This window comes from Carlito syrichta, unplaced genomic scaffold (genome assembly GCF_000164805.1).
Source record: "Carlito syrichta isolate Samal-C Ts95f unplaced genomic scaffold, Tarsius_syrichta-2.0.1 Scaffold307210, whole genome shotgun sequence".
In the NCBI taxonomy this organism is placed as follows: domain Eukaryota; kingdom Metazoa; phylum Chordata; class Mammalia; order Primates; family Tarsiidae; genus Carlito; species Carlito syrichta.
In genome coordinates, this window is record NW_007251306.1 from 1,682 (window position 1) to 28,533 (window position 26,852).

The following is a 26,852-nucleotide window of genomic DNA, read 5'->3' on the forward strand; positions in this document are numbered from 1 at the left end:
CATTTCTCCTGAGTGCATGTTTCTGAGACCTCAGAATAAGAGGCTGCTGAGGCGAACACAGAACAATTGGGCTCTCTGTGTGAAGCTCAAGGGGTGACCCAGATGAGACACAAGTTCGACCTCACTGACCATCCAGCCCGAGAAAAAGATCACCCTACAAGTTCAGCATGGACTCCTCAGAGAACAGCATGCACCCCTAAAGTCTGAGCCACACGCAGGCAATGTCTGGTAACATGGGTTTTAAAAATTCTCTCTTCTCTTTTATTACCACACTCATATAAAAAGTTTTAATATATTTGGGCTGTAAAAGAAAGCCACGGTGTGTATAAAGAAAGTTATGGGAAGTTAAAAAATACATGGTTTGGGGTGTTTGAGAAAGCAGTTACAGATTGCTTCCCTGGTTTAATTATCCAAGCGATCAAAATTCTGAGTTTGAAACTCTTGGAAGTCTTCAGGGATGGTATCTGCAAGAAGAACAGGTTAGTTAGGGAAAGTTCAGGGTCCTTTTCACTCCAAGCTTCCGTTCATCTCCCACGGCTCAGGTACCCTGCAGGGGGCACTGTTCTTCCACCCACCAGGCTGCACAATGCACACCCCCCCCACACACACACACCACCACCACCACCCCCCACCACCACCCCCCACCACCCCCCCACCACCCCACCCCCACCCCGCTCCCACTTCAGGCTGCTTTGCAACTTGGTTGGCTTAAAGCCCAGGAGTGCTCCTTCACAGGCCAAAACAAAATTAACAGGGAGAGCGGATTGAGTCTGTGATTATGTTTGATCCATATGAAAATAAAGACTGCCTGTAAATTAAACCTGACTGAAGTTCTCACTGGACCCCAAACCCTGAACCACACAGTTAAATTCTATGGGTCTCAATTTCCACATATACGAGAAAGCAAAAATGAGATCTATTTTTTTACTTCTGTTACACAGGGACTATCAGTTTTTAATGAATACGTGGTGTGAGTTTTGGGCTTATGGGGGGAAGGGTCCTATAAAAATAAGGTGGCATCATATGATTAATTCTAGTAATAATATTGAACAGTAATAAGAATGCATGTTACCATTGCAGCGATACTTCAGGTTGGACCAGATGATATTTTCTTGAGAGAAGCAGAAAACGCCAAGTCGACCTCCACGCATTGTGGTGTCTATGGTGACTCCAGAATCTGCCACCAGCTCAGAGCCTTCATAAAATCGCACCCTGTGGGCAACATAGCCAGAGTGGGACTCCATGAAGCCCAATCCCAGGTAAAGCTTCTATTGGGAGGCTCAGGACTCCCCTCTTCTAATACACCTGCAGCTCTCCTCTGTGTTACACGACCTTTTCACTGCCCTGGACTGTGCTCTAGCTGCTTCCCCTCCCTGCTCCACTGGAAGTGCCTGAGGGCAGTGACGGTCTCCCTGACTTTTGTCTCTCAAAAAGCCTAATGCAGCGTTGGGCAAACTTAACAGGCACTTGCTACTGAGTTAACAAGAAACAGCCTGATGTCATGAGCCATAGGTTTTGTGTCTTTGCCATCTTGTGGTTTACCTTATCTAGATATCATGCTTAAAAACTTCTGCTGATTTATAAACTCCGGTGATTTATATCATGTGGTGGAATCTCAGAGCAATGGGTCTCCCCAGGAGATAGTACTCTCTGAGTAGAGAGAAATCACAGTGGCACTGAGTATTGGAAGCCAGGGATGCTAGATGGCTCGCGATGTCCTGGAGAGAACAAGTTCACATGTCCTACAATCCATTTACTTGTGAACACCAAAGTTATTTTGCATTAATTTTAACATAGGCTGAATCTTCCAGAGTAAACTGAGAAACTACTGAGTATTTTCTTTGTTTGAAAATTAATACTCCAGGCCGGGCTTGGTGGCTCAGCCTATAATCCCAGCACTTTAGGAGGCCGAGGAGTGTGGATTGCCTGAGCCCGCAGGTTTGAGACCCACCCGGGCAACTTGGTGAGACTTGTCTCTACAATAAATCAAAAATTAGCTAGTTGTGGTAACGCGCCTGTAGTTCCAGCTACTTGGAAGGCTGAGGCGGAAGGATCGCCAGAGCCCAGCAGGTCGAGGCTGTAGTGCCCGGGAGCGTGCCACTGCACTCCAGCCTGGATGACAGAGTGAGACTCCAACTCAAAAAAAAAAAAAAAAGAAAAAGAAAATTAACACTCTAAAATGTTTGCCATTTTAGAAATGCACATCATCATCAGCAACACTACTGTTACATTTGAGTCACTGATACAACAGTCTGTATTAGAATGTCACCTTCATCATGATTCTAGGTATGGGTGCAAGTGTCTCTTTCATTTTGCCTTCTGGTATAGTTGTGCCCATGTATTTACATTATTTTATTATTCATTAATTTATTCTTCTTTCCCTATTACATTGTCAGGGCTCAGATTTATTTTCTAAAGTTATTTGTAGGCCAGGTGCCGTGGCTCATGCCTGTAATCCCACCACTTTGGGAGGTGGAGGCGAGAGGATTGCCTGAGCCTACAGGTTCGAGACCAGCCTGGGCAACTTGGCCAGATCCCATCTCTACAATAATTCAAAAAATTAGCCAGGTGTGGTTCCAGCTACTTGGAAGGCTGAGGTGGAAAGATCGCTTGAGCACAGCAGGTTGAGTCTGGGATGGCCATGAGCATGCCACTGCCCTCCAGCCTGGGTGACAGAGTCAGAGTCCAACTAAAAATATATATATATTTATATAAGTAGATTATATTTTCTATCATTTCATTTTGGGACAGAAAAGGGACATTTCAAAATATGTGTTATATAAAAGAGGCGCTGGGCTTCAGAGAGCTGAGGACATCTGACTGTTAGGCAAATTGAGCACAGCTGACATCATGCCAAAAAGAAGAACAAAACAGGAATGAGCCCTCATGATTTTCATTTTCCACTAGGCCACCTTCCTGCCCTGATCCAGAGCATGCTGTCAGTACTCCTTCCTAACGTATTGCAGAAGCCAGCATGGGTCTGATCTGCGAGTCTGAGGAATGAAGAGGGAAGTGCATGGTCTACATTTCAAAAATGTAGCCCTTAGCCACTCTAACTCCTGAGAATACTTTTACATAAAGTTCTATAAAGAAACAGGGCAGATGACACTGGCTTGCATGATGGTTCGTCTGTGCTGCCTATAGTGCAGGCTAGGCATAGTGCTATACACTGGGAGACCAAGATGAAGTAAGACACAGGTGCTGCACTCATGAAGTTTGTGATCCAGTAGGGAAGACCAACATTAAGGGCCACAGTGCATTCAATATGAAGCATGCACTGACAAGTGATTATACAGGGCCCCAGTAGTCACAGAGAGGGTATGAAAAAGAGACTGGCTCATGTCTTCCTCCGCACTCTGGTCAGCCCATCCACACTCAGGCTTTTCTGTCCAGTGCGCCAGAAGGACACCACCGTGCCAGTGCGCCAATCCCCTCACTCCAGGTCCGCCCCCATGACAGCACCAGTCTCCCTGGGCTGAGCCCTCCCTCACGAAGGTCCTTCCATCCTCATTTTGGCCTTACGATCCAGGTGGCCAGTCTGAGTCTGGGTATTTTTGCCCAGTCTCTTTTCTGGGCACCTAGTCAAGTCACAGGAGGCCTGGCATGCCCTTGAGGACGGGCCTTGGTCAAGACGGCTATGGAATGCAAAACAGACCATGCTTTGCCTTTAGTGCATGGTAAGATGGGTCCTCCACCTACCTTATATAGCCCACCTGGGGCCGGTGCTGCAGGAACCAGCGGTAGGACACCTTGTCCTTCCAGCCCACATTCCTGGAGTCCTTCCACAGCAGCCTAACCTGGTCGCTGGTGTCCCCTGTGTGCCACAGCGAGTTCCGGAGATGCTCCCCTGGACCTGTCTTAGACTTCACAGCCTGGACAATGATATGAGCAAGATTTAGGATAGGACATACAGACCACCCTTCCTGCTTCCTGGATCTGAGGTGATATGGTGGAGCTCAATTTGTGGTTATAATCTGGCTGTCTTGGATTTGGGGGGAAAAAGCGAAAATGCTTAAGTGTCATTTCTACTGAGGTGACACTCAACCCTTTAGTGCTAAGTATTGAACAATATTCTACTCCCAACTCCACATTTTTTTTTCTTGCTATAGGTCCACTGCTCCCCATATCTGTCCAGTGAAGTTGCCCAACAAATCTTTGGCCACTGAAGTCTGCCTCTGTCCCAACAGGAGTGACAGGGCAACCTATCATCCTCAGAGTGTGCTCCACTGACAAAATATATTAGCCAGTTTCCAGTACAGTGTGCCTGAAGATGCATCCCAGTCATTCCCACCTCTCTGACAACACTTGGGTCAAAATTCTCACCATGAGAGGTCAGAATGTGACTGGTACACAGGACAGAAGGCAGAGACTGGGTCAGCTCCAGTCTTCCCTTACTTAGACTTGAACATGAATGCTCTACTTCTTAGATCAATCAAATACCATATGGGAGAATATGGCACTTAAAAGGAGGTAAAGGGCTCAGAAGAAAGGAAGAGGAGTGACTTCAAACCACAGTACCTTGAGCTGAATGCCAGGTTCTGCAACTGCTCGGAACGGGGTGGCCTGCCAATATGTCTGCTCTGTCTGCTTCCACATGACAACATAGAAGCTGGAGCTATCTTGGTAGCCGAAGATAAAGCCTGCATAGTCATCATCTGTCTGGGTATTTACATGGAAGGTCCCTTCGAAGTCGACTCCATTAAAAGCTGTGTACCCTGTAGAGATCAGGTAAGCTGGGAAATATAGACAAGCCTCACCAGAAGCTGGAAGAATTCTGTATGAGTGTTCATGGGAGCCCGGACATACCCACTGCCAGGCCAGGATCGCTGTTCATGGTCTGCACAATCTCCATGCCCTGCAGAGAGAGGGAGGGAGTTCAGAACAGTTGGAAGAGGCTGAGAAAGTGCAGAGAAGTTCAGAACCTCAGATGCCATGAGTAGGTGTCCAGTGATGTCTGACCTTAATATAAAGATTCATTACCTGAGAAGTTGCTCTATCTTATTAGGTACTCAAGGTCAGAAAGGCTCAAAGTTGAAAAGAAATAATTTTGCTAAGACTGTCCCTTAAGCTGATTCAATAGACCCTTAACTGGAAAACATACAATATATACTTCTAATGAATAGGACTTACTGTGGGACTCTGGAAAGTGTACTAAGCCTCTCTGTACCTTCTTGCCTTAGTTACAAAATGAGGAGAATATAGAGAAGGCAGTCTGTCAGAGAGATTAGCAGTGTGAGCTCTAGGGTCAAACTGCTGGGTCCCAATTTCAGTCACCTCAGCTACTTGCTGCAGTTCTAACACAGGCAATCACAAAAGGTGTGTAAGACTCTATTTCATCATGGGCACGATGAAAGTGGTTTGTCATAGGCTACTGAGGAGTAAATACAATGTGAGTTGTGTCTGGCTAGTCATCATCATCCTCTAGATGCACCTGCCACTATCAGAAGGGCCTCTGTCAAGAGGCAAAGCTGGACTGCTGCCAACTGTGTGACATTCACCTGGTTCAGAACCACCCAATTGGGATCGATCTGGGCATCCCCTTCAGGATCCAGGACCACAGTCTGGTAGGCTCTGAAGTCGGTAAGGGTGACCTCCGCATTCTCCGGGCAGACGTCAATCCGATCAATGACCTGGTCCTGGTCAAAGTCAGACTCACAGATGTCTCCCACCCCATCACCTGCATGGGGTGGAGAAAGAATGGGAGCTCAAGGGTGCCCATGCCCAGCACTGCCCCCAGCAGGGAAAGGGGCTGGACAAGGAACAGAAGAGCCCACATTCCCACCGCCAGGGCATATGGGAGGAGTCCCAGAATCAGTTATCACTTGTGACGGGGACTCCACCCATCATGGAATCCCTGTGATAGGCGACCAGGCCAGCCCTTGATGGACACCCAGAGTTTCCTGCAGGACCAATTTGAACAGTTGCCTTCCCCAAGAGGTTCTTATCACATCCAAGGGTTTCACCAACTGGTGGCTCTTAAGCCTGATCTTACATAGGCAAATGTCTACAGCACTCTCTAGACTATCATGAGTAAAAAGAAGGGAAATTGTTACCAGAGTATTTCTAAGACCATAGCTTCTAGTGGCCCTTAAGCTGAATCTGGCCCACAAGTGTGCTTTGTTCAGCTGATGTGATGGCATTGAGCCTTCACATTGCATCACTGTGGGTGGCATGCCCTCTCAAGGTCGCCACAGTACCCACCACTTCCTGCTATCTCTTATCTGCACACATTTTCCTATCTGCCTGGCCCCTGCAGGCTTCGGGGTTTGTGTACCCAGCCTATGCCACTTCTGCTGTGTCATTCTCCTCTGCTCCTTTTCTGGGCCTCCCAGTGGAAGAACACAAAAGATGACAGAGGGGCTCCAAGCCCCCTGGAGACTCAGCTGTAACACATGGCTGCTTCCCTGCCTTGTGTGACCTCGTCCCAGGGCGGCTCAGGAAGATGCAAAGCAGCTTAGCTCTGACTAAGCTGGAGACTGGTGTCAGTCAGACGTCTACTGTCCATACAAGTTGCAGCTACACAGAGGAGCTGATTATTAAGAAGCTTCAACTGGGGCTCGGAGAGTTGGGGATGCTCTGAGTGGGGCTGGGGAGGTGTGCCCGTGTGCCAGGCTGAGCCCACTTACTGTTGCTATCCTCCTGGGCTGGGTTGGGGACCAGCCGGCAGTTGTCAGGTCCAGGGGGCACCAGGTCTGGGATGCCATCATTGTCATCATCGTCATCACATTCATCACCAATTCCGTCCTTATCAGTGTCCAGCTGGGCACTGTTGATGACGGTGGGGCAGTTGTCTGTGCTATCCTGGTGCCCATCTCCATCACTGAGGGCAGAAGGGGAGGTGGTTTGGATCACAGTTCAGCAGGGGACAGGAAGCATGTATTCTCAGGAAAGCAAGTCTATTTTTGAGGGGTTTTTTTAAAAACATGTTTGGTTTTTTTATCAAGCTCACTGGGATCATTTCCTTAGATAAGCCTGCCCTATGCGCCTTAGAGACCCTTTTCCCACTTCCTAACCTCTTGAAATAAGTGAGGCACTTCCTTCTCAAGAAGATAAGGGTCTATTTCTGTGATTTGTGACCAGACACTCCTATGGGTCTCAGGGACTGCTAGATGATCCCCGACTCAGAGGACCTGTGAGGGAACAGAGTGAGGGGCAGCGGGACCAGACAATCTCAGGTAAATCCTGGCTTAGCCACTGACCAGCATATGGTCCCAGGCATGGCACTTGACCTCAGTGTCCTCATCTGACAAATGGGGATAATGACAACATCTATCTCATAGTATTGTAGTGGAGATTACCTGATTAAAATGATCAGAATTTTGCATAATAAACTTTAATATATGCACAAGCCCTTCCTCAGTGCCTGACTCTTGGGAAGCCCTATAGTGTTTTCTGCTATAGGCACAGTCCCTGGTGAGTGGACTCCACAAGGACTGAGAACAGCAAAGAGAACAAGGCCACCCCTTCCCAAGAGGGGAGCATGCAGGCTGGCCTCAGTGCTGGCTGGAGGGGCTTCTCAGGACTCTCCTCTGTCCACTCGACTTTCCAGGCTGAATGCCACCTTATGATGAGTCTTCCCTGTCCCCAGAGGTTTCCCTGAATCTACTGAGGTCTCTCATGGCTGCTCTGGATCAAAGCAAATACTCTTTTCACCCTGTTCCACCTGTGACCTTCCCTGGGCCAGACACTGCTTCTACACTCTCTAGGAGAGGATATAGGAGGAAGCCAGGGACCAGTCCATGCCATATCCAGGGCAGTCTGAATAAGCAGAAGATGACATGGCTTGAACAGCAGAATTCCTGGGCTGCTTTATAAAATGTAAGACTGAGCTATTTCATCAATAGCCAGTCTATATAGCCCTGCACATTCTTATGTAAAACAAGGAGTTCTTGTCCTCTTCCCCAAGATTCAAGCTTGTGGAAATTAAAATGTAGCAGAATGAGTCATTTGTTTTAGGCAACTATCTAAAGTCTGGTAGGATAGGATATTTTGGGATAGAAATTACTGTTGATGGCAGAGTGCAGGATGACCTGAAACAGGGAACATTCTTGATGTGCTTCACCAAGGCAGTTGTCCGGATACCAGGTCCATCTTTTCCTTGTGAGACATATGATGTCAGACTCTGTTGCTGACATGCCCCTCCTCATGCTGATACCAATGATAACACAGCCCCCATCCTTTGTGCATATCCCACAGGCCAGCTCTGTGTGGGTGCTTTACCTACATTAACTTGAATTTTCACCGTAACGTGCAAGATGCATTTAATCACCTCTACTTCGCAGATGAAGAAGTGGAGACTCCGAGAGATTGAGAAATATATTTAAGTTCACTTAGCTAGTACGGTCGGCCCTCTGTATCCACAGTTCCATGTCTGCAGATTCAACCAACCATGGATCAAAAACATTCAGAAAGAAAAACCCATAAAAAATAACACTACAACAATAAAATAATACAAATAAAAAAAATACAGAATAGCAACCATTTATGTAGCATTTACATTGTATTAGGTAATGAGTAGCCTAATTTAGAGATAATTTAAAGTATATGGGAGGTTGTTCTAGGTTCGTTGCTCAAGGGACTTGAGCATCCATGGATTTTGGTATCCTCAGGTTCCCAAGATCAATCCTCTACAGATACTGAAGAATGACTATATTTGCTTTGTAGCATGAGGAAGGAGATGGGATTTTAGAGGAACTGTCCTTGAGTGAGGTTTGGGTCGAGAACTGGTTTCTGCAGGGCAACCTCGGGTCCAGGTACTAGAAGAGAAGCTACTTCTTTCATCCTTTCCCTATTAGAATCCTTACCTCCCATCCCTGTTCTGGCTGCCTCCATAAGAATTCCCTAAAAAGATGAAACAGTTTAGACCCCTGGATTGAAGGTGGCTCTAGGACCCAGTGGATATATCTATGTTTTGGTGATGTTCCTACAGCATCTGGTGCAGACCCATGTCTTAATGTAGGACCCATTGTGTTGCACTAGGAGGGATGACAAAATCCACTTGCATAGAACAATTCCACTTAAATAAGGGAGATGGAATAAAACAATTTCAAGGACAGTGAAATAATAGCAATCCCTCAGCAAACTGACAGCCTTCTATTTTAGGATGATGGCAAAGTTTTCCTGCACTGAGAGAATAATGAAAGAGCTAATGTCTATTGAGTGCTGTGTATAGAACAGAAACCATAATAAGCACCTTTCACTGATTAACTCAGTCTCTGCAACAGTCCTGTGAGTGAAATCTACTGTCATCCTATTTCACAGATGAGCAAATTAAGGCATGGAGGGGTTAGGTAATTTGCCTAAGGTTGGCCAACATGGAAGAAAAGGCGCTGAGATTTATACCTAGCGGTCTCACTCCAAAACCCATCTGTGATGCATGACACTATATTGTTTCTCCTGCAATAGATCTCACTCGCTGGGGTGCCTCATGAGCCACCATCATCCCCTATACAGAACTCTCAGGGAGATGTGGCAATGCTGGCCATCGTCAGGGCTACGGTACTGCTGGCAGCCCCATCTACCCAGAGAGATCCCAGAGCACGGGATCACATAAAGCTCTGGAGGTTAATCCTCTCTCCAGAGGTAAGCATCCAGCTCTCTGAGCTGGGAGATGCCAGGATTCACACCATACCTGTCTTGATTGGTGTCACAGGAGTCCCCAATCAGGTCATTATCCACATCGGACTGTAAAGAGAACAGATCATGTCATCACTTATCCCTGGGCCTGAATGTACAAAATGTTCTAGAGAAGGCAGACCTGGTCCATCATCACTGGATTTGGGGAATTATTTCTCTGGAACTGGGTGGTGCAAAACTGCAAAAGGACAGCACCATACTGGTGTAAGCACTATGCTGAATTTTCAAAAAAGTCTTCTAAAATACCAAGCTCCCTAGATGGGCAGCCAACACACCAGATGAGCTGATTGGAAGAGGAACTGGGGTGGCATGGTGGCAGGAGGAGACAGGATGAAAGAGAGCCAGCCACAGGCATGGGGACAATGCAAAGGGATTTCACTTTGCTTTTGCAGTTTGGAATTGAGCCAGAATGGTGAGTGAGTCACAGAAGGCAGCCACAACTCCCCTCTCTTGGGGCTGTGAAAATAAATGCCACTTCATACCCAATTATCCAGGCAGCAATGGGAAGTGGGAAGGAACACTCAACACATCGCTGACTGAACTTCATCTGAAATGTCTGTGCATAGGCAGTGTAGGGGCTCAAGGACTAAAGGGACACAAGGATCCCAGTGTTTAATGTCCATTTCCTTATCAGCAGAAACAAACCTGTTCTGGGCATGATGAAGCTCACATTTTTAACTGCATGGGCTCTCTATAGTCATGAGATTAGTCCCAGGACCTCGGATCTCTTGGTGTGTTCTTCCCACTGTGTTCAGGCCTAAAGTATGTCATTTCACCACGTCTGATCTGTGAGGGAAGTGGTGACAGCCAGGAACTGTGGAATGGGCTCTGTTCTTTCTCCAGACCCTGGTCTTAAGTGAGTCTTTGCATGAGGAAGTTCAGCCTAGAGTCTAATTCCTCTGTGTCCCACTGACCTGGTTAGGGTTGCTGATATCAGGACAACTGTCACAGGCATCCCCCACACCATCACCATCCTTGTCCCATTGGTCACGATTAGGAACTTTTGGGCAGTTGTCCAAAATGTTCTTTATTCCTGTGGGAAAGAAATGCTACCTCGGATCAGAGGCACGTCACTGACTTCTAGGTACTGCAGAGATCAGGCATGTGGCGAGTTAATCCTACCCAGGCCATCATCACATGGGCACTACCCTTTCCAAGAGTTAACTAGAAGTATCTTCAAAGGATAGAATCTGGAAGACTCAAAAATGATCAGCTTTCAGAGGCATTTAGCCATTGGAATCAAATTCTTTGAAAGATGTCAAGGGCTACTATGGCAGTAACCAGAGGAGGGTCATGATGCCTGGGGGCTGGCCCTGGAGAGAGGGTGCCTTGTGCATGTGGGAACTATAATCGAGACCTAGAGCTTCAGGCAGTGTCACGCTGCAGCCAGGCCCATTGTGTCCCTCTCTTTCAATTTTGTGTTCAACAGTGTCATACTGGTAGCTTCAAATCAATGATGACAGGAGTGTGTAGGTATATCATGAAAACTGGTAAATACCGCACACTGGGGCTCTCCTTGTCTTGACTTGTTTCAGTGTGCTGGTTCACCCCACTGGATCTGAGCCATCAGCTAGGCTCATGAAGGTGAGGTCATGCTGTAGGCACACATGGTTATCCTATAGTGGTGTGTGTGTTTAGGGTGAGATGGTAGTTCTAAATGGATTTTCCTTCACAGCCCATGATGTGATGTGTAGCTTGTAACCCTACCCACCTCCAGGTCTTCGACATGTGAAAAGGCTGATCAGAAGTGAGAAAAAGTATGATCTGGGAAGGCAGATGTCCCACAAAGACACACCCTGACAAGACACTGCTTGACAGGATCTTACAAAGTTTCCGGCTGTGACGTAGAGCCCCAGACACATCCAGAGTTATTAAATAAGAGAGTGGGCTGTGGAGTCTCCTTCCACAGACACAAGTCCCCCTTGGGCTCTCCAGATGCAGGCCGCCACAAGACACCCAGTGCTGGAAGGCCCTGAGTCACTAATTATATTCCCACTCTTAACAGAGGACAAGGGCAAATGAATCCCAGACAAAAGGCAAAGCAAGACAAACCCACCATCTCCATCCATGTCATCATCACAGGCATCTCCTTTCCCATCCCCGTCTGTGTCCTTTTGGTCATTATTTAAGACATTCAGGCAGTTATCACAGGCATCCCCAAAGATGTCTCTATCACTGTTCCTCTGGTCCACATTGTGAGTCAGGACACAGTTGTCCTGACAAATGAAGAGAGAACACGCATTCAGACTGTTCCTGAACCCACTCTCCCCAGTGTTATAAGTGGTCAGAACTCTGGTGACCCAAGTTTGTCCATTTTATATTTTAAAGATATGTGACTCTTATAAAGAGCTGCTGCACTATGGAAATGCAGGCATGGAAACTAATATTTGAGGTGATTCCGATGAATAGTGGACTTCACATACCTTCTTCCACCACCCTGGGGATGTGGCGGTTCATGGTCCTTCCCACAAAGTTAGTACCTGCTCGTTCAAGATCCCGTCTCCGTCGGCATCCTCGTCACATGCATCCCCAATGCCATCTCTGTCTGCATCTTCTTGACCAGAATTGGGCACATACTTGCAGTTGTCCTAAAGGGGGACAGGCAGCTCAGAGTGACATCCTACATTTGTCTAAGAACCACTTCTGGCCTCACAACTGGCTGTGGCTGATTTGCTTGACTGTGGGTGACTGTTTTGCTTCATTTGAGATGCAGCTACTTTAAACATGCAATTTTTTTGTGAGATGCACAGAATCTCTCCCCATATGAGATGTGGCCTTGGAAAGTCACAGGGTATGTGCATGCATATGTGCATGTATAAGTACATGTGTGCACACATGTGTGTGGTTTGTACATGAGCATATATGCATGCACATATGTGCGTGTGTGTACATGTGCAAGTGTGCACACACATGTGTGTGCATATATGTGTGAGTGTGTGCCCATGCGTGTGTGTGTACATGCCCCCCCCACCTTGTCTTCCTACCTTTTTGCAGTTCCTGGCAGAGCACAGCAGCTCTTCGTCAGGGTAGCTGTCAATGTCCACATCCTTTCCACAGACATAGCCATCTCCAGCCCAGCCAACTCCACACTGTAAAGAGAATGCCCATCAGAGGCCCATGAAGCGGGGCTAACAGGACCTCTGCTCCTGGATGGGAGAACCAGAGCCAGACAGTCTGGAGGGGTAGGGTTCCAAATTGATTTAATTATACCTGAATAGTATCATGATTCAAAATTTAACAGGTACAAAGGGAGATGGATAGAGAAAACTCTCCTTCCCACTCCTGTTCCCAGAGACGGACAGAACAGCAGAAAGAAGATGGGAGAAGGTGACCCAGAAAATGTCAGGGAACTGCTGCAGCAGGAGGAAAAGTAGCCCTGTGACAGGAGAACAAAGGAGAGAGGAAGGAGAGGATCCGACAAGCAGAGGCAGGGCCAAGAAAATGAACTTCACATGTGCACATGTCAAACTCCCAGCCTCTCCAGTCGAAACCAAGTGCTTTCAGACCAGTCACCGATGGCCTAAGCTGCAGCCTGCCTGTTTTTAGTCATCTGAGCTTCTTCTGAACCAGAGACAGAGGGACAGGACTCCAAAGGAACCCTGAACACCCCTGTCCCACTCAGCCGCCTTGGCAGCCCTTTGGAAGGCCTGGAAGCTCAGCCACAGGGTATGGTCCTTGACTCACTCTAATGAGGAAAATTTCCTCTAGGAATAAATACATTTTTAATGAGCCATTTAATGGCAGCTTACATTATGTTAGTAGTCACACCAAGTGTATTAATCCATTACCATCTGTCACTGTGCCTTACTACAAATTAAAAAACATATCAGGAGCCCTATCGTTTACCATCCCAAGGGAGGCATCCATTTATTCACAGAAAATGAGGACTGAAACAGACATACACTTGCATCTCAATGACTCTTTTTCATAATAAACATGCCCAACCAAAGGAATTAGAGAAATAGTTGAATCTTGCTCCTTTGATACAGCACATCCCTTTATCTTGACCTTGTCACAGAATATCTGTATTTCCTGGGAGGGCTGACTTTATTCTATTTATTTTGTTAACTTATTTTTGGCTCTTATTGTTTTCCCTATTTGAAAATGAATATATGTTCCTCACAGAAAGTTTTGCCTGCATAGAGATAAAGAAGTCTAAGTCTGAGATATAAAGAAGAGGGGAAGGTCTACCAGAGTCCATCCTGCTGCCGGAGATGATCCCCAGTAGCCTGTGCATACCAAACTCTGAAGGGTCTGCTGAAGGCCCAGCCCAAGAAAAGGAGGAGCAGTCCAAGTTGGCTGCTTCTCAGTGCCTGGAGTCAGTGCTGACTCTGGGTCCCATCATCTGGGCATGGACAGTAGGAGCAAGCTTTCTTCTTTACAGAGGGCCCTCTACAAGCTCAGCACAAGACCCACGTCTGCAAAGACTGCTCCACTTTCCTTCCAGCCTTCCTTCTCCAGCTGGTTGCAGGCTGGAACATGGACAGACCGTTGCCATCCCTGAATATGGAGGGGGTAGACACAGAGCATGATGCCATCCACTCCCTTCCACCCACCTGCAGGAGACAGGAGGTCTCTGAGGGTTTACAATAGTACCTACGTCTTTACTGTGACTCACCCCCGGAAGCATCAGGACAGACTGACACTGGAAGTCCTAAGGGTGAGAGTAGCTAGCGATGGTAGCAGGTATGCTTGTAAATTATACAAGCAGGTAGAGGGACAACAGAAGGAAAAGAGGACAGAAGCCGTTCACTCGCCCCCATTGGCTTTTTGAGCCTTTCCACAGAAAGGTCTTGGGAACCAGGTCTCCACCACGGGCTCTAGCATCCAGGTGCCCAAGGGATGGTGTCACCCTGTAGCCAAGATGGGGAGAAAAGGTGGCTGATGCTAGATGACCTTCACACTGCTCCCCACACACTCAATTGACCCTATTCCTATTGTATTCTATGCTTATTTTGATTACAACACTTTCATTCTGGGGTACTTTACCCTGAGGCAAGTAGAAGCCAAGAGTGGTGGCGTTAAAATGGAGGAGGGGCAGGAGACAGCAGGTCAAGAGACAGCTTACCACACAGATCACATCCCCCTGCCTTTCTTCGATGCACTGTGCATTCACACTGCAAGGATTCAGCTCTGGATTTCTACAGCTTCTTTCAGGTTTGCATCCCCTTGTCTGATCACCAATGTACCCTGGTTTGCAAGGCCCACAGCGATAGGTTCCCTGAGAGGAACAAAAGAGATGATGAGCCTGTGTGTTGTTTACTGTGCTTGCTAATGCTGAGATTCAGAGGGATGCTGGCCCATCTTTCTGCTCACACGTGTGTCTTACGAGATAATGAAGGAACAGAACTGAAGACAGAAGAAGGCTGGACAATGAACCAGTGACACCAGCCTGCCAACTGCTCTGTGGAGGGCAAGGGGGAATGTCCAAACGTCCCAATGACATCCTGGGAGATGGACTCTGGGGACAGAAACATGATTTGATTAAAGCAAGTTAATTTTTATTTTCTTCTTCTTTTTTTTTTTTTTTTGCTGTTCCTTTAACTCTTGTACAATTGAATGACAAAGGAACAGGTGCACAGAGGAACGTTGGAGGCTAGCACTAAGAATTCTTGATGAGGTAGGCTGCTCTGAAGAAACCTGGCAAACGAGCTGACAGTTCCACAGCAGTGACACTCCCGGGGCCAGGCAGTACCTTTTTTTTAAACAGCTTAAAGATAGATAGATAGATAGATAGATAGATAGATAGATAGATAGATAGATAGTAGTTTTCATTATTAAAAATTTTCAACTTCATTGAGGTATAATTAACAAATAAAATTGCATATATTTAAAGTATACAACATGATGATGTAGTATATGTAAACATGGTGAAATGACTACCGGTCAGTTAATTAACACATCCATCACCTCACAGTTACCTTCTTTTTTTTTTCTCTTTTGGGGAGAACTTCTAAGATTTACTCTTTCAGCAAATTTCATGTATATAATACAGTGTTATTAACTATAGTCACCATGCTGTATGTTAGATTCTCAGAACTTACTCATCTTATAAGCTTTATTGAGATAAAATTTGCATACTGTAAAAGACACTCGTTTAAAGTATACAGTTGAGTGATTTGAGTCACTCATGACCTCCTATTTGCCAAGTCCAGAGAATGCTTTCCAACTGTCCTTCCTGATGGATCAGCCTCCCTGGCATGCTGACAGCTCACTCTTCCTCTTGGCTTCTGCCCTTTTTCCTGTGCCTACGTCTTTACTTTGGAGGTTTCCCAGAGTTTTGTCCACTGTCTTTCCTTCTTTTTGTAGGGCTCAATTATTACCTTTATAACAATGTCTCCCAAATTTATTTCTGAAGACCAGCCTTGTCCTGGTAAATAGTTAAGAAGCAATAAAACCCTGTGTATTCCTAAGCAGCATAGCATTGTGGAGAAGAATCCAAGGTCTGCAGTCAGTCTGGAAGTCTTATAAGCTATGTGGCCTTAGCCTAATTATGTAGCCTAATTCTGTGCCTCAGTTTCTTCTATTGTAAAATGAGGACATTAATAGTACCTGTTCACAGGGTTGTTGTGAGGATTAAAATAAGTGATAATTGTAAAGTATTTTTACTTAAAAGGAAATGAGGAACCTAGGGATTAGATCACTTTTCCAGAGACAACTTGGAAACTTGTCACACATGAAATCAGTAGTTCTTCTGTTGATCATTTACTCTGCTACATCTTTCACCTTGCACACACTTGACAAGAATTTTAGAAATAAAACTCATAACTGAATATTTAAGTTACAGACATCCCTAAGTGCTAAGCACTTTAATTTAATACAGATGACTTTTGGAACATTTTATGAAAATGAAAATACTAGTTGGGAATCATGTAGTCTTTGCTAAAATGCTGGACTATTACGATAGTTCCAAGTTCCTCACAATTTTAAAATACAACAGGTAATGTTTTATCCAATAAATTGTTATCTAAGAGCCAAATATTGCAACTTTGATAGAAGATAAAGAACAAACTTGACCCTTTTAAAATTAATCTTAAAAATTATTTACAAAATTACTCTCATGTTAAACACTTTCAGCACAAATTTTTGCCCCTATTCTGCCAATCAAATATATTCTGCCTATATGTTTTATGTGTGTTTGGGGGTCATGATCTATAAACATACACTTGTTTTAAGAACTTGTTCTGCTTTGATAACAATAGCCGTGAGAAATACTTACCAAAGTGTTAATACAGACAGAATTGAGAACGCATGCACCGTTTCTACACTCGTCAATATCAGTGCAGACCTAGTGCAGAAAAGTTAAAATAATGTTTAGAGATATGGCTGCTGGAATAAAAATGCAAATAAATGTCCTTTGTTTTAGTTTATTTTTGTGAAGTAGACACACAGAAATTCAAGTAGAATGATGATCTGAAAGTTATTTGTGCCATCTCCCTGCATTTGTACTGTTTGTACTTCATCTAATTGCAGATGATAATTAACTTTATAGTATTTAAAGTTGTGCAGAAAAGGCAACTTGTACAATTCATGTTCTATACCTTTTTAGTTAGGAAAGTTTTTTTAATCATGCTTGTCACTCAGTATACTTCTGTGAATTCCTGCTGATCTTTAATTCTGAAAATTTTCAGCTTCCCTCTACTCCTCTTCCTTCTTTCTTTGGAGCTACAAGTAGACAAATATTGGACTTTCTCAATAATGTCTTCTTTTGACTCTTAGCCTTGTTTATACTTTCCATGTCTTTCCATGCATTCTGGATGATTTCCTTAAAGTTACCATACAGCCTATGAATTCCCTGATAACTGTGTTTAATCTGTTTTAACCATCTATTGAGTTTTTAAATTCAGTGATTGTAGTTTTTTATTGATAAAAGTTTTATTTGGATCTTTTTCTTTTTCTTTTTTTTCTTTTTTTTTTTTTGAGTTGGAGTCTCACTCTGTTGTGCAGGCTGGAGCGCAGTGGCACGCACGCTCACAGCCACCCCACTGTCTACCTGCTGGGCTCCTTCCACCTCAACTTTCCAAATAGTCGGAACTACAGGCGTGTGCTACCACGCTCAGCTAAGTTTTAATTTATTGCAGAAATGAGGTTTTGCCAAGTTGCCCAGGCTGGTCTCGAACCCGTGGGCTCAGGCAATCCACTTGCCTCAGCCTCCCAAAGTGCTGGGATTATAGGTTGAGCCACCAAGCCCTGCCTGGATATTTTTCAAATGTGTGTTGTTTTTTTTTCCACATTGCCCTATTCTTTATTTATGGTATGTATTCCTTCTTGTATCTCTTTATCCCTTTAAATTTATTCTGTATTTGTCATATCACCTTATGGTAGTTTCTTTATGTAAACTGCCATTTTTGTTTATGAGCACAGCCTTAGTAGCCCTGATTTTGCCTATGGGCATTCCACAGGCCCTGGATTTTAGAATGTCTTTACATAGTGATATACGCATTTGACTTTAGGCAGGGCTTTGGGATTTTACTGCTCCTGAGCTGGTTATTAGTTTGTTTTTGGCTTGTAGCTATATATAGCATAGCTCTGGAGTTAATAACTATATGTGGTACAAGCTTGAAACTTTGATTTGTTGTGGGTAATTTTCATTTTTGTCAACTATGTCTCAAAGCTGAAGTCAAGCTTTTTTGTTATTTCTTAGGGTTAATAAAGCTTTTCCATATCCTGGTAGTAGACAGGGTAGTTCTCTGAGGCTCCTGGATTTTTGCAGGGGTGTCAGGCCTTCCTTAGCACATTAATGATCAGCAAAATTTTCACTTTCCTAATACTGAGAGTGGGTGAAAATAAGAAAAATCTGAAGCTGGTTGTCACAAACTTCTGTCATTAAGCACAAGTGAAATGGTCTTTTCTAAATCGTCACCTTTTTCACAATACAGCTGAAAGTTGCAGACATAGCCAGTATTTGCCTCAGACACCACTCTGACTAGGATTCCATACTTTGTATTTTTATTAGGACTATAAACCAAATATATATTTTATATGTATATAAATATATGATAAATATAAATATATATATCTTCATTTGCATTGCATCATTACATTACTGTCTCATTATCACTAATAAGTTCACTGGATTCACCTCAGAAATCAGCATATATTTCTTCATTTTTCATAATTATGATAAATTATTTTTAGTGTTGAAGTACGAAAACACTGAAATATCAAAATGCAAGTATTCAACACTAATCGCAACAAATAATGACCAATTTGCAATTTTTACCAACTACATAAATCAATAACAACATTATGCAGTTGATATCAGATAATTATCTCAATTAATTTTCTCTCTCCTTGCCTGACTATTCATTTTCAAGCAAAATATAATAACACATACTTATGACAACGTTATAGCATTCAGAAACAGAATTTGCAAATACGTAAACTCACGTCAATGGCGACCAGAAACAACATTTGGAATGATGTGAATTCACATCAGCGATCTCTAATGAATAAAGTTCCAAGACTACATTTGCTGCACCCACATAGGTGTTAAAACCCCAGCTCCCCATTCCAAGGACCCAGACCCAGCTCCCACCTCCCATGAGCTGTGGTAGCCTCAGCCTCACTCACAGTTTTGGCTTTGAGTTTTCTCTTTGTTTCTGGAAATTTCATCATTTTCTTTTATTTCTTTTGCCCTTGGAGTACATTAAAATTTATCATTAAATTTTATCAAGGTGACTTCCTTCTATTTCATTTCGGTCTACTGTGATGTGGAAATTCATTGGAAATGCTTGCACCTTACTACCTTACACTAAGCACTTTGTTTTTCATTTTGCCTATTTTTCTTGGTTTAGTCTTAGAGATGTCATCATTAGAGGAGAGGAAGAAAAACTTTGGGTCATTATCTTAATGGTTTCTTGTCATTCCTAATGTTGAGCTTGGCTTCTTTTTCTAGTCTAAAAAAATAATGCCCTCTAGAATCCTTTGATAGGCAGCTAAGATATAATGAGCCTCTTCCCTTCTCCAAAGCTAATAATTTTCCTAAGGTTGCAAAATATATCTATAGACCAACTATTTTTAAGGGCTGAAAACATCAAAAAGAATTTCACAATCAGTCAGTTAAATAATGACCAGGATATAGTAGAACATTTGGAAATAAATGGAGACTGTCTTGAAGTACTCCAGTGCTTTATGGCATTTATAGGTTATATAAGAAAAAGCGGAAGTGGCCTCAGGGGATCATTTCTACTCTTGAAATCCCCTCCTGGTTAACACAGCTTCTGATTGGCAACAATGACTGTAAAAGTGACCTAATATTTCAAAGCTTTTATTTGTTTTTCTGATTCTCAAGTTATTCTGCAGGACAAAATGCTTAATGGTTAGTCACAAAATACATCTGAAATTATGCCACATATCCAGTATTACCCTACTCTCTCTTTTTTAGTGATATCCTATTATCCCAACTCAACAACTTCCTCCCTGCTAGACTTTATGGACATAAATACTCAGAAATGAATGGAGAACTTCCTCATTTTCATATCATGCACCATGATATTGCACATGGCATTAACTGCTCAAGGAGGTAAAGGTCTATAATGAAGAGGTAGGAACCAACCAGAATTGTTCTGTTAAGATAAAAAATGCATTGAAACCATAACTTCAGCCCACCTGCTTGTTTGACTTGGCAAAACTGATCCCAACACCCTGTACCATGGGCCCTGTGAAGCCCACTGGGCAGGCATCACATCTGAAGCCAGGAGACAAGTTCACGCAGCGCACACCCAGGTAACAGGGATGGTATTTGCACTGGAGAGAAAAAAAAAAAGTTTAGTCTCTAGCCACACAGAGAAAACACTCTCAAACCTTTCTCCATTTGTTTATACATGCTTATTTAGTCATTTAACTATCTATTTTTTGGTAGAAAAGAATGATAAAGGAAGTCAAGGCCTCCAATCTTATAGTACCCAAGGAATCCCTGACCCACACAACCTAGGGCTACCTTTAGTGGGCTTTACTGTATTACAGAATAATGTAACTACAGAAAATTGTAACTTGGGTTGAAAGGATCCTTGATATTAACCAGTCTACCTCCCAGTGTGATTAGCTCCCTGATAATCTAACTTAGAACTGACAAGTCTCTGTGAAAGAACTGTGTCCCCGGACCACTTGTCAACTGGCTATTAGATGACTCCAAAGGCATTAGCAAACCCACCACTCATATGGAAAGACCTGGAGAAGACAAAGCCAGAGAAGACTCCTCTTCATCAAGTTGTTGATCCATCAGGGTCTATGCTTGCCTTTGTGTCCTATCAAGTCCTCAGTTATCCCTAGGCTGTTATTGTCTGGGCAACTGATTTCTTTCTTTCTTTCTTTTTTAACCACTTCAACTAATGTAAAAACCATAACCACTTCCTGCCTTTTCAAAAGGAGGAAAATTCTAGCTCACAGATAAAAATCAGATGCAGTTTTGTGAAACGTGCAGATGTTTCTACAATTAAGGGATTCCTAGAGATGCTCTTAGTTGCTTACCGCCAGGTAGGTAATCAGCTGAGTGTTCCCCAAGCCTGCAGGGCCCATGGGTGCTAGTGTGCACATTTTCATGGCAGCCTTGCTACCTGCTATGGACACTGTTCTGCAACTGGACTACTAACTGGTTAACCCTGGTCTTGAATTCTGTTTTGGGGCTCTGCCAGCTGGCCAGACAGCCATATTTGCTGGATGTGCTCCCTCCAGCTCGATTCCTCTCACTTTTAGTTACTCACAGGTGACAGAGCCTCCCCAACAGGTCTTGTTGGTGTGAGAGTCTCCTCTGCTTCTCTATTTTAAGAAGGCTGAAGAAATCATTGTAACTCCTGACTTACAAAAATCTTTACAAAAACCCTCCCATTCCATATTTTCAAAAGCAGTGGAAAAGCAAAATTGTAACACAGACAGCAAAAGAGAAACCACCAATGCAAAGTGCAGAAATCTCAGCACTATAGTCATATGGACCATGTTTTCTCTCAGAAATGCAGAGAGAAAGAATGGCAAACACGGTCACAGTCTTGTGTCATGGCTCCTTCTGCTTCTCTGTGTCTCGGGGTCTTTCCAGGAAGTCATCAGGTAGCCATTAAAGAAATTTTTTTAAATTTTTATAGACTTAGGGGTACAGTTGTGTGCATGGATATACCGCATAGTAAAGTCTGAGCTATTAGTGTACCATCCCTTTAACAGTGTACGTTGCACACAACAGGTAATATTTCTTCCCTCACCTCCTCCCACCAGGAAGTAGGTTTTCTTATGGAGCCTGGGGGACAATCAAAGTCATCCCTTACTTATCAGCTTGACTTCTTTTTCCATAAGCCATAGGGTGTTTACCTCATCAACATCAGAACAGGTGATTCCATTTCCTGTGTAGCCCTCGGGGCAGGGCCCACACTGGAAACCATCTCTGGTGTCAATACATTGGACACCTCGAAAACACGGGTTGGAGTCACACCGGCGTGGTGGACGTGTTGGGGGTGCCGGGGGTGCTGGGGGCACCAGTGTGCTTGGAGTTGGAGATTGAAACCTGAGAGGACCTAGAGAAAAACAGTAATCCACAGGCTCATTTGTCACCAGCAAGATACATGAACTTTGCAACATGAACTTTGATTTTCCACTTCCCTTGCCTCTAACCATGTAGGGAACCTGCGGAAACCACAGTCCACACAGTCTCACCCCAGGTCTTGCATTAGCCTGAATCACCCAACTTAGAGTGAGCCAGTTACTAGAAAAGCACTTACCACAAGCCTGGCATTCAGCTATGGTGTTTCGCAAAAATGATGTTTCCTTGACCTTTGAAAATGGGAGGGGGAAAAAGGATTGAAAAGGAATCCAGGAATGAAAGAATTCTTGTGTGGCTATCTCCACAACACGTTTTACAGCAGAGCTAATGTAGCCCATGATGGCACTGCTCTGCTTGGAGCCATGGTATGTCTGTCACAAGCACAGCCCACATTTCCAGAGTCCCCCTAGCAGAGCTCTGGGCTGGTGCTGCAGGCGCCCAGAGCCACCTCCCTGTCTGAGCAGGCCTGCAGCTCCACTGACTGGGACAGACAGCTCCTCTGTCAAGACTGGGGCTTTCTTAATGATATGTCATGTTTGTTACCTGCTGTCTCAGAAGGTCCTTCACCTCTCCCAGTAGTTGGTTCAATTGTGACATTTGACCCAAGAACTGCCGGTTAAAGTCCCCTGTAGGAACAGCAAAAGGCAAGAAGCATTCAACAAGTGACAGTCATACCTAAGTGACTAAAAACCAAATGATCCCAGAGAATCATCATGACAAGATGACTCAAAAGCCTGCGGTATTTGAATTTAATTTGGGGTAATTTTTCTAATTCACCTAAAAAGGAAAAAAAAAAGAGAGTGATGCCACTGGTTAGCTGTTCCAAATTCATGTGAGTTATAAAAATAAAAGCTCAATGAAAACATTCCTTGCCCTGGACTTGAAGCAAGAGCATGGTTTCTGTAGATACACTGTGTTTGGCTGCTTTGTCAACAGTCCATCATCCAGTGATGGAACCCAGCCACTCAGGGGCCATGGAGTCTGTGTAGACGGAGGTTTGCACACCGCCCAGGACCCACACCTGTGCTCGTGGCAGCCAGCGGCTCACTCTGTTGCAGGAAGCAGTCTTGCAGGCTAGCCACCTGGAACAGCGAGCCTCTCACCACCAGCTTCAGCTCTTCCAGGAAGTCCTGGAAAAAATCACATTCATACCACAGATTGCCAACACTGTTCAAAAGCAGTGTACCTTCACATTCATATAATTTTCAAAGCAGAGTAGCCCTATATACTTGGACTCTCTGACATCTTACACGATTATGTAGGCTTGAATTTTTCCTAAAGGCTGCCAGTCCTGTCTTTTTGACTGAAGTGCATATGGAAGTAGCCAGCAGCCTAGGAAAATGCTGGCATCCAACTTGGCCCAAAAGTTCGGCAAGGGGGCTGAGAAGAGGAAAGGCCGTTTTCCTACATGGTAAGTGAACTATTTTTTTTTTTTTTTTTAAGCAGGAGCCTCTTAAGAATTGTCTAATATTTGTCTATGGAGTTGAAACTGTAATAAATAAGATATTGGTCCCAATTTTATACAATATTGTTTTTAGGATGTCTTGGCTCCAGGTTTTAGCAAAGCCTCTGATTTCCTTGGGCTATGAGGATGAATAAACAGTATCTTCTATAGTCACTAGGTAGTCAGCATCATATTTTTACATTACTGGTTGACCTCAATCAATTATTGTTAGTCCACAGGTCACCCTTTTATTATATCTACATTTGACAGAAAAAGTTTATGTTAACTGCCAATGTGACGTCATCATCTTTACTTCAGAAATGAGCACAATAATGATTTTCAGAGGAATTATACCACTTTGAAATCTAGCTAAGTTAAAATTTATGTAACACATGCTACATTACAGATATCGTGCTGGACATTGGACTATAATCTCCACGGAGGCAGGATCACAACTGGATCTTCCACCACAGTATCCCTAATGCCTGGAATGTATCTATTTGTTGACTAACCGAATGAATATAAGAATGAGTATGTGACTATGAGACTGAGTCACTGTGATGCCTACTGCCAGTTTAAGGAGGTAGAGCTTCTGATATCACTCCAATGAGCATAGTTTCTGATGATCTTGTCGTGGCTGTGTTCTGGCCTTCAGAAATTAATTTATTTGGTGGTGGATATTAAATTCTGAAGTGATCAATGGCACGATTTCTGATTACCTGGGCTACTTTGAGGATTCAGAAATACAGTTTAGTGTATCTTTCTATTCATTAATTTTTTTCTATATATAAATCTACCTTCAAAATCTCTCTATATTTATGACTGCAAAACTAGAAACAAACAAAAAACATTAGATTTTAGCTTTCTTGAAATTCCTGCTTTAAAATGCTTCCTGTTGTTCAAGCACAAAATTCTAGGATCCAATTCATAGTTTCTGTATCACTATCTAATACTTCACAGCATTCCTACTTGTAACAGAAACTTGCTTACATCTGCCTCTTTGTACAGAGGGCTCAGAACACCTTGTAACTAAGCATATATAATAAAATAATAAAACAGAAATGGAAAATGAGGTTTCAGAAATAAAGACAAAAATATTATGAGCCATAACAGATGAACATAGTTACTGATTTTGACAATGTCTTCTACATCAGATAAAATTCAGGAACCAGTTATACATTATAAGAAAGGACAAAGGATACTAGTTTTTTTACAAAAAAAGAAAAGTATTTCCTAGCACAATATTCCAAAAGAAATGTATTTGGAAACTTCCACAGCAGGTACAATAATATAATTTTTAAAAATACCATAAACATGGAGTAAAACAGAAGACAGAGGTAATGGGATTTTTTAAGACCACATGGAACTAAGCTAGCAATAAGTTCCTTTTTAGTGGATGTTCTGACAAGACCTATCAAAAAATGCTGTTCCTAGCACTTGGCAGTTTCCAATATTCCTTTATATTTTCATCAAAAATAAAAAACATTTGTCATAGAAAATTGAAAATAGATAATGCTATCGCCCTAAGGTAGTTATTTTTATTTTTGCTTTTTCTTGCCAACTTTACAATTGTATTCAAAGAGGCTCTACTTATCATAGAAGGTAGAAGCTCTCACTTTCAACTTCACATTAGAATCAGTATTTATTCAAATGTGACGCCTAGGCACCTCTGACAGATTCTGATCAACATGTCTTGAGGATGGCCCTCCAGCAGCTGTTTTTCAAGCTCCCCGGTGATCCACAGCCAGCACTGGACCCCGACTTGGAACAGGACCGAGTGACACATGTTCCTCAGCTCATTTTTCTGCTCTCCCTGAGTGCTGGCAACCTGTCTTTCCACCTCAAAGAGTGGGTTTGTGGGTTCCTACCTGCGGCTTCCTCTGGAAAGTCCTCAGTTCAATGGACTCAGGACTCTGGGAGAGGCCAGCAAAGGCTTTGGGGAGATTGTAGATGGAATCCACTTGGATGCAGTCAAGGTAGAGCTCCACAGAGCCAGCCCCTCGCTGCAGCCCGCTCAGTTTCAGGAGGAGCCTGTGTCGTCTTCCATCAGCCAGCTGCAAGTTGTTGAACACCACCAGATGAATCTTTCCATCACTCTTCAGATAGCGGAGGATGGCTGGAACCAAGCAAAGACCAATGAAGGGGATGATCAGGGGAAAGGGCACTGCGTGAACTACCTCCTGGTCAGGAAACTGTGTTGGAAAGAACATGAGCAAGTCATAACTACACATGTTGGGCACCATCTTTTGCATACCAAAAGGCTGTTCCAGGCTCTGGGAACCCACTCTCCTCCAGAAGACGTTTGTGCAGATGGAGAAACAGACAGTACACAGCAAATTCAAAAATAAATAATGCGATTTCAGACCATGATAAGCACAGTGAGCAAGCAGAACCTCCCCAGAAAGCCAACTAAAATCTAAGTCAGCTCCTGAGAGCATGGATTCACCAAACACTTCCTGAGCACAACCATGGGAGTGGGGTTACTTCAGTGCTTTAAATACTTAAGGTATACTCACTGCAACCCAGTGAGAATAGAACTACAGATGAGGAAAGATTAGTGATGGAATTTATTCAAGGAAACAGGAAGTGGCAGAACTAGAGTCTGAACCTGAGTGTGGTTGGTTCTATGACTCTAGGAGAGCGTGGCATGCACAGCCTTGTGAGCACACATAAAATTGAATGTAACTGCCTTGCTCTCCCTCAGCAACCCATCCCTAAATTTAACAATACTTGATTAGAAAATAGAAGGTATCCGTGGTTACAAAGGAAGGACTAGGAGGGAGAGCCACTATTTTCTTTTCCGTTTAGTTTTTTTTTCCATGTGAGTAGCTACCTAGTCACATATCTTCTCAAGCTCACTAAAAGAAACTTCATTTGGGTTTCAGTCTTGTTTTTTCTCCATCATTGTCCTGAGCATAAGGGGCCTTGAACTAAAAACCTGTTCCTGGAAGCTGACCCTTTTGAGTGGAGACCATTGGCTGAGGTTTGTAGGAAGACCAAAGAGATTTGCTTCCAAGGTCTCAATGAGTCCTCTAAACACACTTCCAGTTCCATCCAGAGGTGCCACTCCCAAAGTCACATTCATCCCCAGAAACAATCCCAGGAGCAAGGTCAGAAGCTAACTGCAAACTGCTGGATAAATAAGGTGGAAAACACATCATAGCAACTCGAATGCTCTGAGTTAATTTCTTCAATTGCCCTGGGGTGAGAAAGCTTTAAATTGGTTGAACTTCTCTGGGTGAC

The 26,852-nt window shown here is 43.8% G+C and overlaps 1 protein-coding gene across 1 annotated transcript; it reads right to left on the reverse strand.

The window, feature by feature from the left end:
- Positions 1 to 238: 238 nt before the first annotated feature.
- THBS4 (thrombospondin 4) lies at positions 239 to 25,721 on the reverse strand. Its single transcript, XM_008064146.1, has 20 exons — positions 25,478 to 25,721; positions 23,187 to 23,295; positions 22,709 to 22,791; positions 22,344 to 22,395; positions 21,937 to 22,139; positions 20,248 to 20,385; positions 16,856 to 16,924; positions 14,705 to 14,857; positions 12,621 to 12,725; positions 12,117 to 12,224; positions 11,693 to 11,852; positions 10,551 to 10,669; positions 9,632 to 9,684; positions 6,627 to 6,820; positions 5,499 to 5,677; positions 4,807 to 4,855; positions 4,519 to 4,715; positions 3,700 to 3,872; positions 1,073 to 1,212; positions 239 to 464 (listed from the first exon to the last, which is right to left on the reverse strand). Exons 3-20 carry the CDS (start codon positions 22,760 to 22,762, stop codon positions 403 to 405), a joined length of 2,208 nt encoding a protein of 735 aa, XP_008062337.1. The 5' UTR covers positions 22,763 to 22,791; positions 23,187 to 23,295; positions 25,478 to 25,721; the 3' UTR covers positions 239 to 402.
- Between the last annotated feature and the right edge of the window lie 1,131 nt (positions 25,722 to 26,852).

Bases quoted from the DNA above. Each gene is read 5' to 3' on its own strand.
- THBS4 (XM_008064146.1), bottom strand. From the start codon at position 22,762: ATGTCACAATTGAACCAACTACTGGGAGAGGTGAAGGACCTTCTGAGA. The intron at 22,140-22,343 runs GTAAGTGCTTTT...GTTTTTCTCTAG, and splicing joins AGCTGAATGCCAGGCTTGTG to GTCCTCTCAGGTTTCAATCT. The intron at 6,821-9,631 runs GTATGGTGTGAA...TTCTGCCCTCAG, and splicing joins TGTGACACCAATCAAGACAG to TGATGGAGATGGGCACCAGG.